At 40.0% G+C, this 14,872-nt stretch overlaps 2 protein-coding genes across 3 annotated transcripts; one reads left to right on the plus strand and one right to left on the minus strand.

Annotated features, from left to right (window-relative positions):
* Positions 1 to 233: 233 nt before the first annotated feature.
* RBP4 (retinol binding protein 4) lies at positions 234 to 8,233 on the plus strand. 2 transcript variants are annotated; one of them, XM_074907459.1, is made up of 6 exons: positions 234 to 343; positions 1,033 to 1,168; positions 1,813 to 1,949; positions 2,099 to 2,205; positions 3,862 to 4,074; positions 7,887 to 8,233. In XM_074907459.1, the coding sequence occupies exons 2-6, from the start codon at positions 1,040 to 1,042 to the stop codon at positions 7,898 to 7,900; spliced, it is 600 nt and encodes a 199-aa protein (XP_074763560.1). In that variant the 5' UTR covers positions 234 to 343; positions 1,033 to 1,039; the 3' UTR covers positions 7,901 to 8,233. The 2 variants fall into 2 exon arrangements, with proteins under 2 accessions (XP_074763560.1, XP_074763561.1); XM_074907460.1 differs by lacking the exon at positions 234 to 343 and adding an exon at positions 891 to 913.
* Positions 8,234 to 8,378: 145 nt separating this feature from the next.
* On the minus strand, positions 8,379 to 14,872 carry FFAR4 (free fatty acid receptor 4). The gene is made up of 3 exons (XM_074908386.1): positions 14,193 to 14,872; positions 13,184 to 13,312; positions 8,379 to 9,503 (listed from the first exon to the last, which is right to left on the minus strand). Exons 1-3 carry the CDS (start codon positions 14,757 to 14,759, stop codon positions 9,096 to 9,098), a joined length of 1,104 nt encoding a protein of 367 aa, XP_074764487.1. The 5' UTR covers positions 14,760 to 14,872; the 3' UTR covers positions 8,379 to 9,095.

A 14,872-nucleotide genomic window follows, 5' to 3' on the forward strand; every position in this document is an offset into this window, starting at 1 on the left:
GAGAAAACAATAATGGTTTATGTAACTGAAAATAGTTTGCCAAAACCAGAATAGAAATTAGGGAAGTTCTGATTTAAAATTGATTTTTAAAAGGCCAGATGTGGTCTGTACATGCACTTGGGTATTTGCAGGTCACGTATATGTCCTGCCACCCTTGCAGTATGACACAAAAGTGCCCTTTTGCTCTTTCGCTTTCCTGCAGATTTGCAGCGCCCCATTCCTGTCCCTGGGAGATGGTTTAGCACCTGAACCAGCCTTCAGGAAGCAAGAGGGGACCAGTCATGAGGACCTAAAGAAGTTCTGGCGTGACTAGGCTTTCAGAAACATTAGCAGAAACTTGCAAGTATGATGTTTGCCACTGTTTATCAGGGAAAGAGAGGGAAGGAATTCGGGAACGAGGTGGGGGAAACAAGTCTGCACCTTGTAACTGGTTTGAGCACATTGAGTAAGAAGGACTTTGGACTGCAGTGTGTAAAATCACAGGGGAGGTGGAGGCAGATCGCTCTTCCCAATGCGCAGATGGGGTGTCTCTCTTTTCCTTTGTTCTCCCCACACATGTGCACACCCCTTCCCCCAAGTGTGAGCTCTGCCTTTGGGTTAGGGAAACCAAAGAGAGGCATTTGATTCTAGCGCCTGCTTGGCTGCAGGTCGAGGTCAATGACCACCTGAGCCCATGAGTATTACACAAGAGGCTGTTATGAAGGGGCCTCAGCCTGCAGCATGCATCAGCCCACCTCCCTACCCCCCTCCAATGCTGGCTTTATACCTCAGAGGGTTGCGAAAGCCCCAGACTACATAAAGCATTCCCTGTCTGTGTGCCCTGCCACTGCCATCAACACTCGGGCTCTCAAGAGGCTACAGGGACTGGCACTGTCTGTAAGGGACTCTGCTGTGGTGGGCTGGGGACAGCCAGGTGCCTTGCCTGTGCATGCATCAGGGAAAGCTGCACAATCTCCTGGGGACCTTCCTCCCTTCCTCGCTTGTGTGACAGAGCCTGTTTCTGATGCTATTCTCTGTTTGCTGTTGCTGCAGGGACGGGATGGCCCACACAGAGAGAGCTCTGCCCTGGCTGCTGCTTCTGGCACTGGCCTTGCTAGGCAGCAGCATGGCGGAGCGGGACTGCCGCGTAAGCAGCTTCAAAGTCAAGGAGAACTTCGACAAGACCAGGGTAATTCTTCTTTCTCTCCTGATTTGTGATGTCTTGCCTAGCTCCTCTTCCCACACTACAAAATCTGGCATTCAGTAGCACCAGTGTGTTCACATTTTCACTCAAAGTCACAGACTGCAATACTGAGAAACAGCAGAGGCATGTGATGTTACTCACACATCCACGGATGCTGGATCCTGATGCATCTGATAAAGGAATACTGCAGAAACTGAGGTTTAGCAGACTGGTCTCAAAGTGTATGGTTTAAACAAAAGGAGTGTAGTGACTTGGTTATTGCTATGAAAAATGAATACTCTGGTGTTTTCAGACATTGCAAGGAAAAAACATTTATACATAGATCTGTCAGGATCTGCCAGTTGTTATCCTCTTCCCACCAAGATTTGTATGCTAAATACCAGAGAACTGCAGATACAAATAAGATACCAAAAAATGTCAATTCTTTCACAAACTATGGCTGCACTATAGGACATATTGGTGGGTTTATGCTGTTGGAACAGCTAGATTTGTTTCTTAGGTACAACTTTGAAGCATGTGTTAAAGATCTGCATGTCCTCTCCTCTGTTACCTCCCCTAGTTTGTGATGTGTGTTTGTAATGTATTCCATACTTCTAGGTTTAACTGCAGCCTTTCTTACTTCCTTGCAGTACAGTGGCACCTGGTATGCCATGGCAAAAAAAGATCCCGAGGGGCTCTTTCTGCAGGACAATGTGGTAGCCCAGTTCACCGTAGATGAGAATGGACAAATGAGTGCCACTGCAAAGGGCAGAGTCAGACTCTTCAAGTAAGCTGTTTGCAATCTTCCTCTTGTTCCATTTCACTAAGCTTCTGCTTCACTTACTGGTGCTCAAACCCCACCTGCTAGTCACACGGTCACAACGAATCTGTGCTGTTAGGTTTGACTGTGATTTTTTTCTTTCTCTCTGGCTACAGTAACTGGGATGTCTGTGCTGACATGATTGGCTCTTTCACTGACACACAGGATCCTGCCAAATTCAAGATGAAGTACTGGGGTGTTGCCTCTTTTCTGCAGAAAGGAAGTAAGTACTGATCTATGGAAGATGCAGAACTACTTGAGAGCCTAGCTATGTTGTATGTCCATGTGGGGGAAGGAAAAAGTAGTGTTGGATTTCTTAAACACACTTAAAACACATAACAACTATCATACAGCAAAGCTTTAATGTGAACAAGGTAATCACTGTTTTTCACATGGGACAGCTGGTTGGCTTTCTTTAAACAACTGAAAATCATATCATTATTTCTTTTGTTTGTTATCCAACAATATAATTGATGGTCACTGTTTGGAAAGAAATGAAGGACAGATTAAGTATTTTAGATCTTGTTTTAGTTCAGAACTCAGTTACCAGATGCTTCTGTTCTCTCTGAAAAGCCTAATATCAGACTTAGCCAAGCAGGGATAGAGGATTTTGCAACTGTTAATTTGTTTGGTCTCATGTCTGCAAATGTGGACATTTATCTATTTTAAGAAACAAATATGATCCAGTGTATATATATATTCATATTTTTCTGTCATCTGTCACACCCTACACAAAATTAGTTTACTGAGCCAAGTAGAGATGCAGACACTTGTAGCTCAAGACATTTCAATGGATTGTTTCCAAGAGAAGCAGGTGGAATTAGGAAGTGATTGGAGCTTCATTCTCTCCAAAGACTCAGTTATGAAGAATGCTTTGGATACCAATTGCTCTTGAATTGTTGACAAATCTCCTCACAGCATGCTGCTGAATCGTGTTTTCACGGATACTTCTGATTGCTGGCTGACCCCAGACTCTACCTTTCTGAAAATTGCAATCCCCGCCCATAGGAGAGATGGGGAAGAGAATATACAGTGTTGCCCTCACCAGCGCAGACACAGTGCAAGGGAGAAGCTTTTGCTCCGGGAGAGGAGGGTGCAGAGATGACACTTCATACTGCAAACACCTAGATTCACTTCTGTTAGAAAAGGGTGTCTGTGTGACCAGGTATTTATCAGATTACCTAGCTAAATAGTTGAGATTTCTCTGAAACTGTAACTGCATTTTGAGAAGAGAGTTTATGATGGACCTTGTAGCAAATACACTTCTAACACAGAAACTACATGATAATATTTTTCCTTAAACATACAGTTTAAGTAACATCCCCGGTAGGAAAATAGTTACAGATTTGAGTAATCTGGAGCATGACTAGCATGACCAGACCCACCTTCTCTATTAGTTTGGGGTTTTTTTTAAAAAAAACCCCTATTTTCTGTCTGACTGTTCCCCTTTTTTGGTTAAAACAGGAAAACTTTATTTGTACTTCATGGTAGCTACTGTAATCCACAGTTCTTTTTTGTGTTTGTTGCCATATTTTATAATGATGCTCAGGCATGGATTTACAACGCATTTATTCGCACTTCTTTATGCTGCTCTTGTTCTGTATCCATGCTAGAGGAGAAGCAGTGGTACCGTTTCCTCTTCTCTCCATCACTGTTCCTGATAAATATGCTTATTTTATTAAAAAAAAAAAAAACCTTTCCCCAAAACATGGAATTAAACATTGAACACAAGAATAAACAAAGAGCTAATCTGTCATCATTTATACCAATCTTCCTTGTATTATTTTTTTTACAGAGTTATGGCAACCATCTCTTACAGATTTACTAGATTTTACTTGTGTCTCTAACATATTTGTTTCTTTGCTATGGTTTCTTCCAGATGATGATCACTGGGTAGTGGACACAGATTATGATACATATGCTCTTCATTATTCCTGCCGCCAACTAAATGAAGATGGCACTTGTGCTGATAGCTATTCCTTTGTGTTCTCCCGGGACCCCAAGGGATTGCCTCCAGAGGCACAGAAGATTGTCAGACAAAGGCAGATAGACCTCTGTTTGGACAGAAAATACAGAGTTATCATTCATAACGGTAAGAACATTTTTTTCTGAAGAATTTTGTTTCAGTGTTTAATGATTAAAGCACTGGGGGTCCCTGGTTCATTAAACAGCAAATTCATGGTCTTTTACTTAGTGCTTGTAATAGTGTCCTTTTAAAACTGGAGCTTGTAGTAAGTTCTTTCCAACTTTTACTTCCTTTATCTGAAGGAGACCTAAGGTGTATAGCTTTTTATGCGGCATATCACATCAGCTGAAACAATAATTAGAGGAAGCTGTAAAACAATTAAGTCAATGCAGTATGAGTAAACACGGTAAGGATAAACTTCATAGTTGCTATAAAAAGAAATTGTGTCTCTTTAACCAGAACTCTGTCTTTCTCAACAAAATAGTGGTTGAAGGGAATAGAATGTATTCACAAAAACTTCTGTGAAAAATTCTTCATAAAAAGCTTTTAAGTAAAATCAGAAGTCTTGGAAAGGATACTTTATAGCAGACCCTTTCTCACAGGTCCTCATGCCAACTGTTTCACAAAGAGTTATAGAAGAGGAACATATCCCTCATACTGGAAGTATGACCCTGTCTTGAGTAATATAGTCAGGCTGAGCTTGCAATCACAGGGAAGGATAGAGTTTAGCTCACTTGTGCTCAAGTATATTAGAAAAGGCCAAATGGTAATTTGTGCTACTTTAATCAATGATCTAGAAGAAAATGTAATATACTTACTGATAAAGATTACACCCAGAGTGGGGAATAGTAAAGAATTAAGAAGACAGATCAGACTGTTTAGGACAAATAAAATAGTAGTGTACCCATCCCCTGCCCTGCCTCTCACATTCTGGAAGACACAATACCTACAGAAGACGACTGGTGAATTAGCTGAATATGAACTCCCAATGTAATACTGTGACCAAAAGAGTTAATGTGATTCTTGGATGCATAAACCAAAGATACAAAAGATTAATTTAAAGACTCCTATGAGACTGTTGTGCTTGGCATAGGTCTGCTTGCTATGTCACATTTGATGATAATCGTAATGTGAAAGGGTACCAAGGATGAATTAGAAGTTTCAAAGAAGAGCAAAGAAAATGATTGTAAGATTTGTAAAATGTGTCCTCTAGTGAGTGCTTCAAAAACCTTGATCTTTTCTCACCAGAAAGAGGTTAAAGGCTGACCTGAGCAAAGTCTGTGCTTGCCCACACAAGACTGGGAATTGGATAATAAAGAACTTGCAAACATAAGAATAATAAATTAAAATGGATGGAACTTTAAACTGGACACATTCAGAGCAGAAATAAATAGCCATTTGTTTAACTCCAAAGGTCATTAACCTTTGGAACAGTTTACCAGGAGTTGTTGTATGTTCTTCATCGCTGAAATCTGTAAATCAAGATTAAAGGCTTTTCTAAATGACATGGTAGAATAAACTGGGATTGACTAAAGGAACTTTTGTATATTATAAAGACAGTCAGAATAGATGAGCACAGTCAACTCTTGTGGCTCTATTGCCTGTTCGTCTGATCTACAAACAGAGAGTAATATATTGCCATGTTGTAAAGTGTGCTGATAACAGGGTGCCTGAAAAATCTGCTAAGGTGGGTGGTGTTTAGAATACTGATTAGTGACCTGGAAAAAGTGCCTGACAACAATGAAAATAAAAATTTTGTCTTGAAAGATAATTTGGAGACAACACAAAAGATGGTTGGGTTTTAAGGCAGTCAAGACTAAAAGACATCATAAATGCAAAATGACATTGGCTTTTGTGAATGATGTGTTTGCTTGCATAAAGGGTAGGACAAAAAAGAAACAATGTCATTATATAAGTTGATGATGCTTTCTTGTTTTGAATGCTGCATTCACTGCTCTTCAAATTAAGTACAGCAAGCATGAAAAAAATCTGAGGACAAGAAAATAAAATAATGAGATTATTAGGGCTGGTTTTGTATTAAATTTTAAGATAAAGTGTAGATACACAGCTGTGGTGTGTAATGGTGGTTCCTTGCATTTCTGTCAAGCCCAGAGAAAGTACTATCCCACTGTAAAATCAGGATATTGGGCTAGTTCAAGTACTGGTCTGATTCAGCATGATGGAATCTGTGTTTCTATTATTTCTACACTATATGAAGCTTGCAAGGCAATAAATGTATTGTCAAGCTTTGCACAAAATATAAACCAAAAAGAAAAATTGAATATACTTATTTAGTCCTAATTTGTGATAGAACTTTTTCAAATATCTCTAAACTTCTATATAATAGAATGCTTGGGTTTTTTACAGAATATAGAACCAAGAGTGTAATTTTAAAATAAAAGTTCAGAATGTCTTTTGAAAAGTCATCTCTAAATATTCTTTGACTTCCTAATTTTAATTTAAAAATTGATCAAGCTGCCCCTAGTTTGTTATAGAAATATCAAATCTACTAAGTTGCCCCAAGTGCTATGTTCTTTGTATCTGTGCTGTATTCTCTATATCCTAATTTATATTCAGATGTTAAGTGTTGAGTGAAGTGGCTGGTAAGACTGTGAGTTCCATGTTGTTTGTAAATGAAAAATAGTAGCTTGGGTCCTTAATGCTGTCTGCTTTTTACTGAGGATGATGCCAGAGTTTATGAGACCACCACCAAAGTATAAATGAAACAAAGTCAGAAATTTGCATCTTCCCCATACTGTAATTACCATAGTGTTAGTTGATTCTGAATTTCCAGTATCATGAAGCCAAAGTTCCTGCAAAGCAAGTACATTTGGGAATGAGATAAGGATTGTGAGCTAAGCTGAAAAAACCTTTTTTTTAAAGCTTTATATCAGAAACAAAATTATCTTAATTCCATATGTGTGGATTTGAAACCTTACTACCTAAGTTTTAATTCTGCTGTTAAGAGCTACAGAATTAGTAGCAAAACCACCCAACTTCAATTGTCTGTACTGACCTGCATTCATTGTTACTGTGGTAAAATTCTGATTGATGTTACTAGATGCTGCAGGAACAGGCTTGTATCTGTTTATAATTGTGCATACTCTGCCTATGTCTTGAAGCTAATTTTTTTCTCCAAAGATTTTTCATTAGCTTTTTTAATTAATACTGTATTCAAATCAAGTTATCAAAAAAACCTAATTGATGTACAAAACTTACCTTTATGGAAAAAAAACGTGAAGTATCTGTTCTTTGTATACTGGCTCTTTAAGGCAAAAAGGAAGCCTAAGAAAGTCCAAGTTTTTTGGTTGCAATTTACATTGCATTTCTGATGGTAGCTCCTTTCCAAATATGGATCAAGCTATGATACACTTAGTCTCAGAGTAATAGCTCAAGTTGCTTTAAATTGTGCAATGTAAGTGCGGATATCACAGTGGGACTATTTGTAAATACAATACAATGTCATGTTGGTAGACCTGAAAGCTGAATCTGCTGTTTGCTGGAGGCAAAAATGTTTAATTAAAGTGGTATATTCCTTCTGCTAATTTACTATTGCCATTAGAAGTTTTGGAAGACAGGAGATTCTTGTTTTGTTGAAAGACATTCTTAAATTAGTAATTTTTAAAAGGCAAATAATTTGAAGCTTGTTGAAGTGAATAAATAACTCTTTTATCACTCATCTATCCAGTGCCTTGTTTGCCAAAGTATTAAAATGCTCAGGACAGGTGTGACAGTTGTAACTGATTGAATGAATTCCTGTTTTGATCTGAGTTGAAAATTCTTTGGAATTATAAACTGTAGAGCAAGGTACTGGCATTACCATTACAAGTAACAGACTGCTGGACTCAAGAGCACTTTAAAGAAATTAGATATGTATGCATTTGGTTAAAGTCTGTAGTGTAGCTGAAAAACAAAATTTTGTTTTTTGTGTGTTTCAGGATTTTGCTCTTAAGGAGATCCAGAACTATGGAGAGAAATAACAACACCATGGATGTAAAGTTAACACATTGATTGGGTGTTCCTCTTAAATTTGACTTCATTTAGATTGAATGTATTTATCTGAGCTGTGCAGCTCACCTTGTTAGTAAGCCAATGAAACATTTTAATAAACTTGGATTACAGGGGATGAAAATTGCTTGTATGCAAATCTGTACATATGTAGACATTGGTTTTATTAGTAAACCATTATCTTAATGCACTGTTTTGAACTGCTGACAGATGGTGATAATTAAGAATTTACTCTTTCTTTTTCTAATGGTTTCAATTTCTGAAGAAAATTTTCAATTAAAAGAACCCAAAAGTACATGTATTTTAGTTTCTTTTCAAATACAATGACTTTTTTTTCTAGGAAATACTGAAAATAATTCCTAGTAGCATTTTAGAAAGGAAGAAGGGATATATCACTGAATAATTTTATTATACGGCTACTGAAGACATAAAAAATATGCATCTTTTAAAAAGAACTATTTTATACATGACAAGTAAACATTTATTTGTTTATTCTTTATTTATAAATTAACAGGCATTATGTTTGTATTTTTAATCTGAGATGGAACCAAGTTGGTCATTCACATGGTGATAATACATGTTTATCATCTTCTTTCCTACACGAAATTGGTTAGTCTGCTCAAACCTATGTTCAGGCAGTCAGTTATCTAAGCATATAATCAAGTGCCTTTTTTAGATGGAATTAAAAAAAGAGCAGATACTTTCTGAGGATGTACATTTTCACTAGAAAGTTGATCTCTCTTACTCTGTAGAAAATAAAGAGTAAACATGGATCAGGTGCCCTCTTGATATAGATTCACTATAACTTCATTAAAGTTAATGACATTTATGCCAACTGAAAATGTACCCTCTTAGAAATTAATTAATCTGTAAATACTTATTTCAACTTCACCAAGTTCACTGCCACATTCCTGTTCATTTCAGTGTAGGAGGAGAAGTCAATCTGTTGGATTAAATTGGCCAAATCTTACTGAAGCAAAGCAGTGAAGCCACAGGAATTTTACCTGCAGGAATTAAAAACAGATTTAGCTTTTTTGTTTTCTTCTCTGGCAAATAATACTAAAACATAGTGACCTATTCAACCTGGGTCAGTGTAGACATTAAAATCCAAAGTGTGGCACAGCTCAGACTTCAAATAATTATCTGGTAATGAAAGACAAATTTGGTTGTTCATGGTTACTTCTTCTTGCAGTGGTTTCTATACCAGCCCCATGCCTTGCAGGGTTCCCTGTACAACAGAGAAGAATTTCCTGACATTTACGTCTGAAATGGGCAACATTATACAAAATGGGATTGACAGCAGAGTTGGCAAAAGTAAATAACACTATCCAGAAGAAGACTGATGGCAAAATATTTAAATCTTGTTTGTAGTTCTGGACTAAAATTAGAAGAATAGTTATTATAATTGGGCTCCACATGATGAAGAAAGAGATCATCAACACAAGGAGGGCTCGGAATAGTTTGTAGTCTTGCTGGGAAACACGAATCTGATGATTTTCTGAGTAGGCTAAACCAGCATTTAAACTCCTTCTTGATGCTTTTGTAATCTGCAGTAAGAGAGAATAAAGTAACTTTCACTGAAACCTAGAAGAATTATTGACAATTTTTACAAGTGCAAAAGTAAATCTTGGCACATGATTTTTCTATTTTGAGAAGTGACTGCAAAAAAGGCATTACAGAATTTCTTTTTATTTTTGTCAATGGTTAAATTTCAAATATTCTCACATTACTAGCAATCTTTTTTTCCTTTCAGCTGTGAACTCACCTCGATATTAGTCAGGCTGGTTGCTCTCCTCATGGCTCTCTACCAGTCATAAATACTTTTCAGCATAAAACAGAGACTTAATTACTCATGAAATCCCATTAACTTCAAATTATGACCTCATTTGTTCTATTTAAATAAACCCATTGATTTTTTTCACAAATGCAAACTGGAACATAGTTAACAATCCTGTTGATACACAAGAAGAAACACAATCCAATTCTCTTATGGCCATGCTGATATTATAAGGTAGGTATTAGAAAAGCATTAATTTCTTACAGCAACTAAAACATGATATTTTAAATGTGAATGGGATTTTACATTGTTTTGTATAAACTTTCAGTTTTTTCAGTCAGTAATCAGAATTGCTTTCTATGAATTAACCTGAAATCTTACAGATCCTTTTGTCACTATGAAAATCTGTGTCTTGTAAAAGTACTATCTGATGTAATAAACCAGGCTATGAGTAGTTTGGGAATCTAGTGTTCATGGGTATGAATCATCTTTCATTAGGTAGAATATTGAATCTCAGTGGCTTGCAGAAAACTCTAAAACTCATGCTCTATAACCGTGTCTTCACTGAAGTTGGCATAGCGCAGTTAAGTCTGTTACATTCACTTATCTGATACAAACAAAATAAAATAGAAATATTTAGCAAATAAACATTTACGCTAAATAATTGAAATGCCATTTTACCCCCTGCATGGGTGAAGAATGGGTATTTTCAATAGCCTGGATGAATTTGGTATCTAAGTAGGAAAGCCAAAGGGCATAAGATGCTTTCTGCCACTTTTATGTGTGACATTTCCCTTTAGCAATAACTAAAGGAAGGATAACACTAATACTAGTAATACTTAAGAGGTTCCTGTTTCAGGTAAGGATGAAAATGGTTAGATATATAGAGAGTAATTTGTCATTCTTTCTCCAGTCTTCTAAATCTGTCACAGAGACAGATGGCCTAGAATAAATAGTCATTAAGAACCTAGGCATCTACTGAAGATTTCAACAGAATGTAGGTGTATAAATCAAACCCTATTATCCAGAAATGGACTTCTCAGCAGCTGTTGAGCCTGAGAAGGGGACAGTCTCACTAGCTGCTTCCCTGATTTAAAAGGGGCAGAGAATTCAGAGGTTTTGAGCATGTAAAACTATTCCAGCCTGGTGATCTGCTGTACTCATTTGGAATCCAGAAACTAGGCTAAATCCTCCAAACAATCCGATCCAAGAACTGTTTTCAGAGAGCACCTAACCTGTCTTAGTAAGAACGAAGGTTTCACAAAATACTTCTATATAGAAGTGGGAAACCCAAATTCTGTAGCCTCCTCTATTCAAAATGGCTACAGAATGTCCTCGTCAGATACCTTTGTATCTGTCCCATATAAGTGCCTTCCATCATTCCTACTGGAGCTGCACAGCCTAAAACTAAGAATGCAAGAATCACCAGAATTGAGGTAAATAAGATGCAGCTGCATCTTAAGGAAATGCTCAACTGAAATGGAGTGTCAGTGATACACTTTGGATCCGCTTGGTATAAGGGATGTAGATACCTATTGAGGGCATCTGGACCACACTCTGAGAATCAGGAATTTAGAAGTCATGTATATACAAGTACGTAACTTCCCAAACATCTTTACTAGTTCTAGCCTCTTATCTCAGTGTTGCTTGCAACAGGGAACAGTGCAAGAACAAATTACTTAATTACACATCATGGCTTCTGATCTGTCATTCTTGCCAGGGTTCTGGAAAGTGTTACATAAAAATAATACTCAGATTCAGATGAAATTGTAAAGTATACACTGTAGAGTATATTTGTTAACAAATCTGAGGTCTTATATCTGTAGTGAATCATCATCATTTGAATACATTAATGCTTTGAACTGCTTCCAACAACACTGAGAGCCCTGTACTCTGTGTGCACTGGCATCACAAAGTGAGAGTGAATCTGCTCCTGGGAATGACTCGAGGATTAAGACGCTCTCCAGCTGAGTTCTGGTTGCTTCCTGGAGAGCTGTGTGAGAGACGAGATTCAATTATAACAAATGGGATCCTGCTACGGGCCTCGTTCCTTTTTTGGTTCAGGAGAAATGGTAATACATCTTAGCACCTGTGTTACCAAGTTAGAAAGGAAACGCGAGCATGACAGTATGGGGCTGTCTTGTAACCCAATATTCCAAACACTTTTTTTAGGCTTCTAGCTCCCTACAAGCCATTTGTTTTCTAGATTTACTTCTTGTAATCTGGAGTCTGCAAGGACAAGAGGAACACCATTCCTTTCCTGGTTTCTGACCAAGGACTGTGGTATTCCTTGGCCTGCAGTTTTTTGCAGTTCTTTCAAAGGGCTCAGACTCCCCCCTGAGTTACTGTATGCTCTTCGCCTAAAGCAAATATGAGGTTGCAAAAGGCAAATGCTTTACTTCACTCAAGAGGTTTACCTAATGCATTTACCTCAAGGTTATAATGAGCTCATAGTGTGTACAGAAACTAAGAGCTGATTATTTTGACTATGAGTTTAAGCCTGATCAGTAGGCAAGTACATGTAGACCCCAGATTCTAGGCCCATCAAAACATCTACATGCAGCTCTGGTGCATGTACCCACAGCCCCTTGGTGCAAAGCATTTCATCAATTAATTCCGTGCTCAATAATCTGTGTATTCTGAGGTTCCTTTCCAAAACCTTTTCCTTATATATAGTATGAGAAGTTTAATTACCTAATACAGGAATCAAGAATCTTTTGGGGCAGTTGCTAAAAACTAGGCATTGCAGCACCTTGTTTGAAGATTTCTAGCTCTTTCTCTGTTTTTGGAAGAGGAAGGGCTATGAAATCAGATGTTTAAAAGGAATTTAGGTAACTAATATCATGCTTGCTAGAATATAGATTAAAACTCTGTGGTGCCTCCTGTCTTGGCCTACATTTCAACAGTTAAACAACACTCACTCATAAGGAAAGTGGAAGCAGAGTGTTTAATTTACAGTTTTTGTTTGCAAAGTTTGAAACTGTGGAGGAGTATGTGTAATCTAACAAGATCTGTGTACTAAAAATACATGCTGAAAATCAGTAGATCTAAAAGGGGATAGATTTTTTCTAGTCCTGACTCTCTTTACTTGTTTACAAATCCCTTGTGACACTGGAGTTTAGGCTCAAGGAAAGCAAAATCTTGGTTTTAGTTATATTGAATGCTTGACTATTTTAGCACTTAGGAGATTGCCAGTCTTTATATATGAACAGCACATAAATGGAGAAATGTATTAAATACTAAATACGTGAAGACAAACTTTGTGTGGGGTTTCTGGCAATGTGCTGTTCAGTGGAAGTGCCCCATTTTATATCACATACTTACCATTTACTGAGCAAACGATGTCTACTCCCTTTAGGTGTATTTGTATTCAGTCACAATATGTTGATGGCTAGTGAGTTACTGTTTACTTCCTTTTGTTCTATAACAAAATTTAAAGGAAAAACATACCTGTAAGATTTTGGAATAACTGATGACAATGACTAATCCTGGTATTAGAAAGAAAACAATGGCAAAGGTCACATCCCAAACTATTTCTCCTGCAATGCTGGGCCAAACTAAGGTGCAAATCTGAATCTCCTGTTTAGAAAGAATAAAGAAGAAAATTAATATTGTACTGTTATTTTTCCTATAAAGTTGTCATATCTCCCTCTATGCCTATGGAGAAAATGGCTGCAGACTAAACTGAGTCGGTGAAAACTTTCTACCCAAACAGAACATCAATTAATGTACTACTTCATGGTTTTAAAAGTCCATACAATTACAAATAGATGTGTTGTACACAGTCTAAATATTGCCATAGATTTCATATCAAATGCTAATGGCAACATTAAAAATGCAACTTACAGACCTTAACCATGTATTTGAGCATCATGTTGGGTGTACCTTTGTATGCATGTCAAAACACTAGGCAGAAGAATCTGTGCATGGCCATTTCACACAGAATCATCTAGGTTGGAAAAGACCTCGAAGATCATCACCCAGTCCAACCATTAACCTCACACTGACCGTTCCCAGCTACACCAGATCCCTCAGCGCTATGCACAGAGGCTGCCGCAGGTGCTGGGCAGCTCTCCCCAGATGCTGAGCCCTCGGTAAGGGGAAGCGCGCTGAAAAGGGGATTTCCGAGCCGCACCGGGGAGCGCAAGAAAATCCCGGCCGAAGTGCGTTTCGTATGGAACCGGAGGGCCCGCCGGGCCAGCGGGACGCGGCGGGAGAGCGGCGCTGCCGGCGGCGGCAGCGGGCGGGGGTGTGCCGGGGGCCGCTCTGGCCGCTGCTCCGGGCACCACCTGGGCACCCGCGGGAGCGCGCAGCGCCGCCCGCTCCCCAGAAGCTCTCCCGCGGGGGCAGAGGCGGGCGAGCCGCCCTCGCCGTCCGCTCCCCCCGACCCTGACTCCTGCCGCCCCCCGGCGCCCGCTCTCCCCCGGCGCCGCCGGCCCTCCCCGGCGCTCGCCCTCACCTCGCCGCCGGCGGCGGGCAGCCGCACCACGGTGAAAAAGCAGCAGAGCGGGAGGGTGGCGAGGGCGGCGAAGCCCCAGATGAGGAGGAGGGCTGCGGCCAGCGCCTTGCGGCGGCGGAAGGCGGCGTGGCGCAGCCGGGCGATGCTGACGACGCGCTCAAGGCTGACGGCCGAGAGGGAGAGGATGACGACGGTGCCGCTGAGGCTCACCACGTAGAAGAGCATGTGGCAGACGACGTCGCCCAGCACCCAGGACTCGGTCCAGCGCACGACGGCAATGAAGGGGATGGCCGTGATGAAGAGCAGGTCGGCGCAGAAGAGGTTGAGGACGAGGCAGTTGGCAGCACACAGCCGGTGCCGCTGCTGCACCAGCAAGCAGATGCCCCAGATGTTTCCCGCCAAGGCCAGCAGAAAGATGGAGGCCAGGGCGGACGACTCGACAACGCGCAGGGCCGTTACGTTGTGACCCTTGAAGTCCGAGAAGAAGGGGAAGTAGGTGCTGTTCCCCCCTGGTGCACCCCCGAGCCCCGGCATGAGGGTGGCCAGCAGGCATGAGAGACCCACCATGGGCGGTGGCACCAGCCCTAGGGGAAGGGTCGTGCTCCCAACCACCACGGCGGCACCCAGGGTGCCCTCCAGGCCTGGAGCAGGGGGCTGGCCGCCATCCCCCTCCCTCCTCT

This window comes from Athene noctua, chromosome 5 (assembly GCF_965140245.1).
Source record: "Athene noctua chromosome 5, bAthNoc1.hap1.1, whole genome shotgun sequence".
NCBI classification, from domain to species: Eukaryota; Metazoa; Chordata; class Aves; order Strigiformes; family Strigidae; genus Athene; species Athene noctua.

Excerpts from the sequence above, each read along its gene's own strand:
- RBP4 (XM_074907459.1), top strand. The coding sequence starts at position 1,040 with ATGGCCCACACAGAGAGAGCTCTGCCCTGGCTGCTGCTTCTGGCACTG. Across the intron at positions 1,169-1,812 it reads AGAACTTCGACAAGACCAGG|TACAGTGGCACCTGGTATGC; the intron begins GTAATTCTTCTT and ends ACTTCCTTGCAG. Across the intron at positions 2,206-3,861 it reads CTCTTTTCTGCAGAAAGGAA|ATGATGATCACTGGGTAGTG; the intron begins GTAAGTACTGAT and ends GGTTTCTTCCAG.
- FFAR4 (XM_074908386.1), bottom strand. The coding sequence starts at position 14,759 with ATGGTGGGTCTCTCATGCCTGCTGGCCACCCTCATGCCGGGGCTCGGG. Across the intron at positions 13,313-14,192 it reads TGCCCGCCGCCGGCGGCGAG|GAGATTCAGATTTGCACCTT; the intron begins GTGAGGGCGAGC and ends CTTTCTAAACAG. Across the intron at positions 9,504-13,183 it reads GTTATTCCAAAATCTTACAG|ATTACAAAAGCATCAAGAAG; the intron begins GTATGTTTTTCC and ends CTCTTACTGCAG.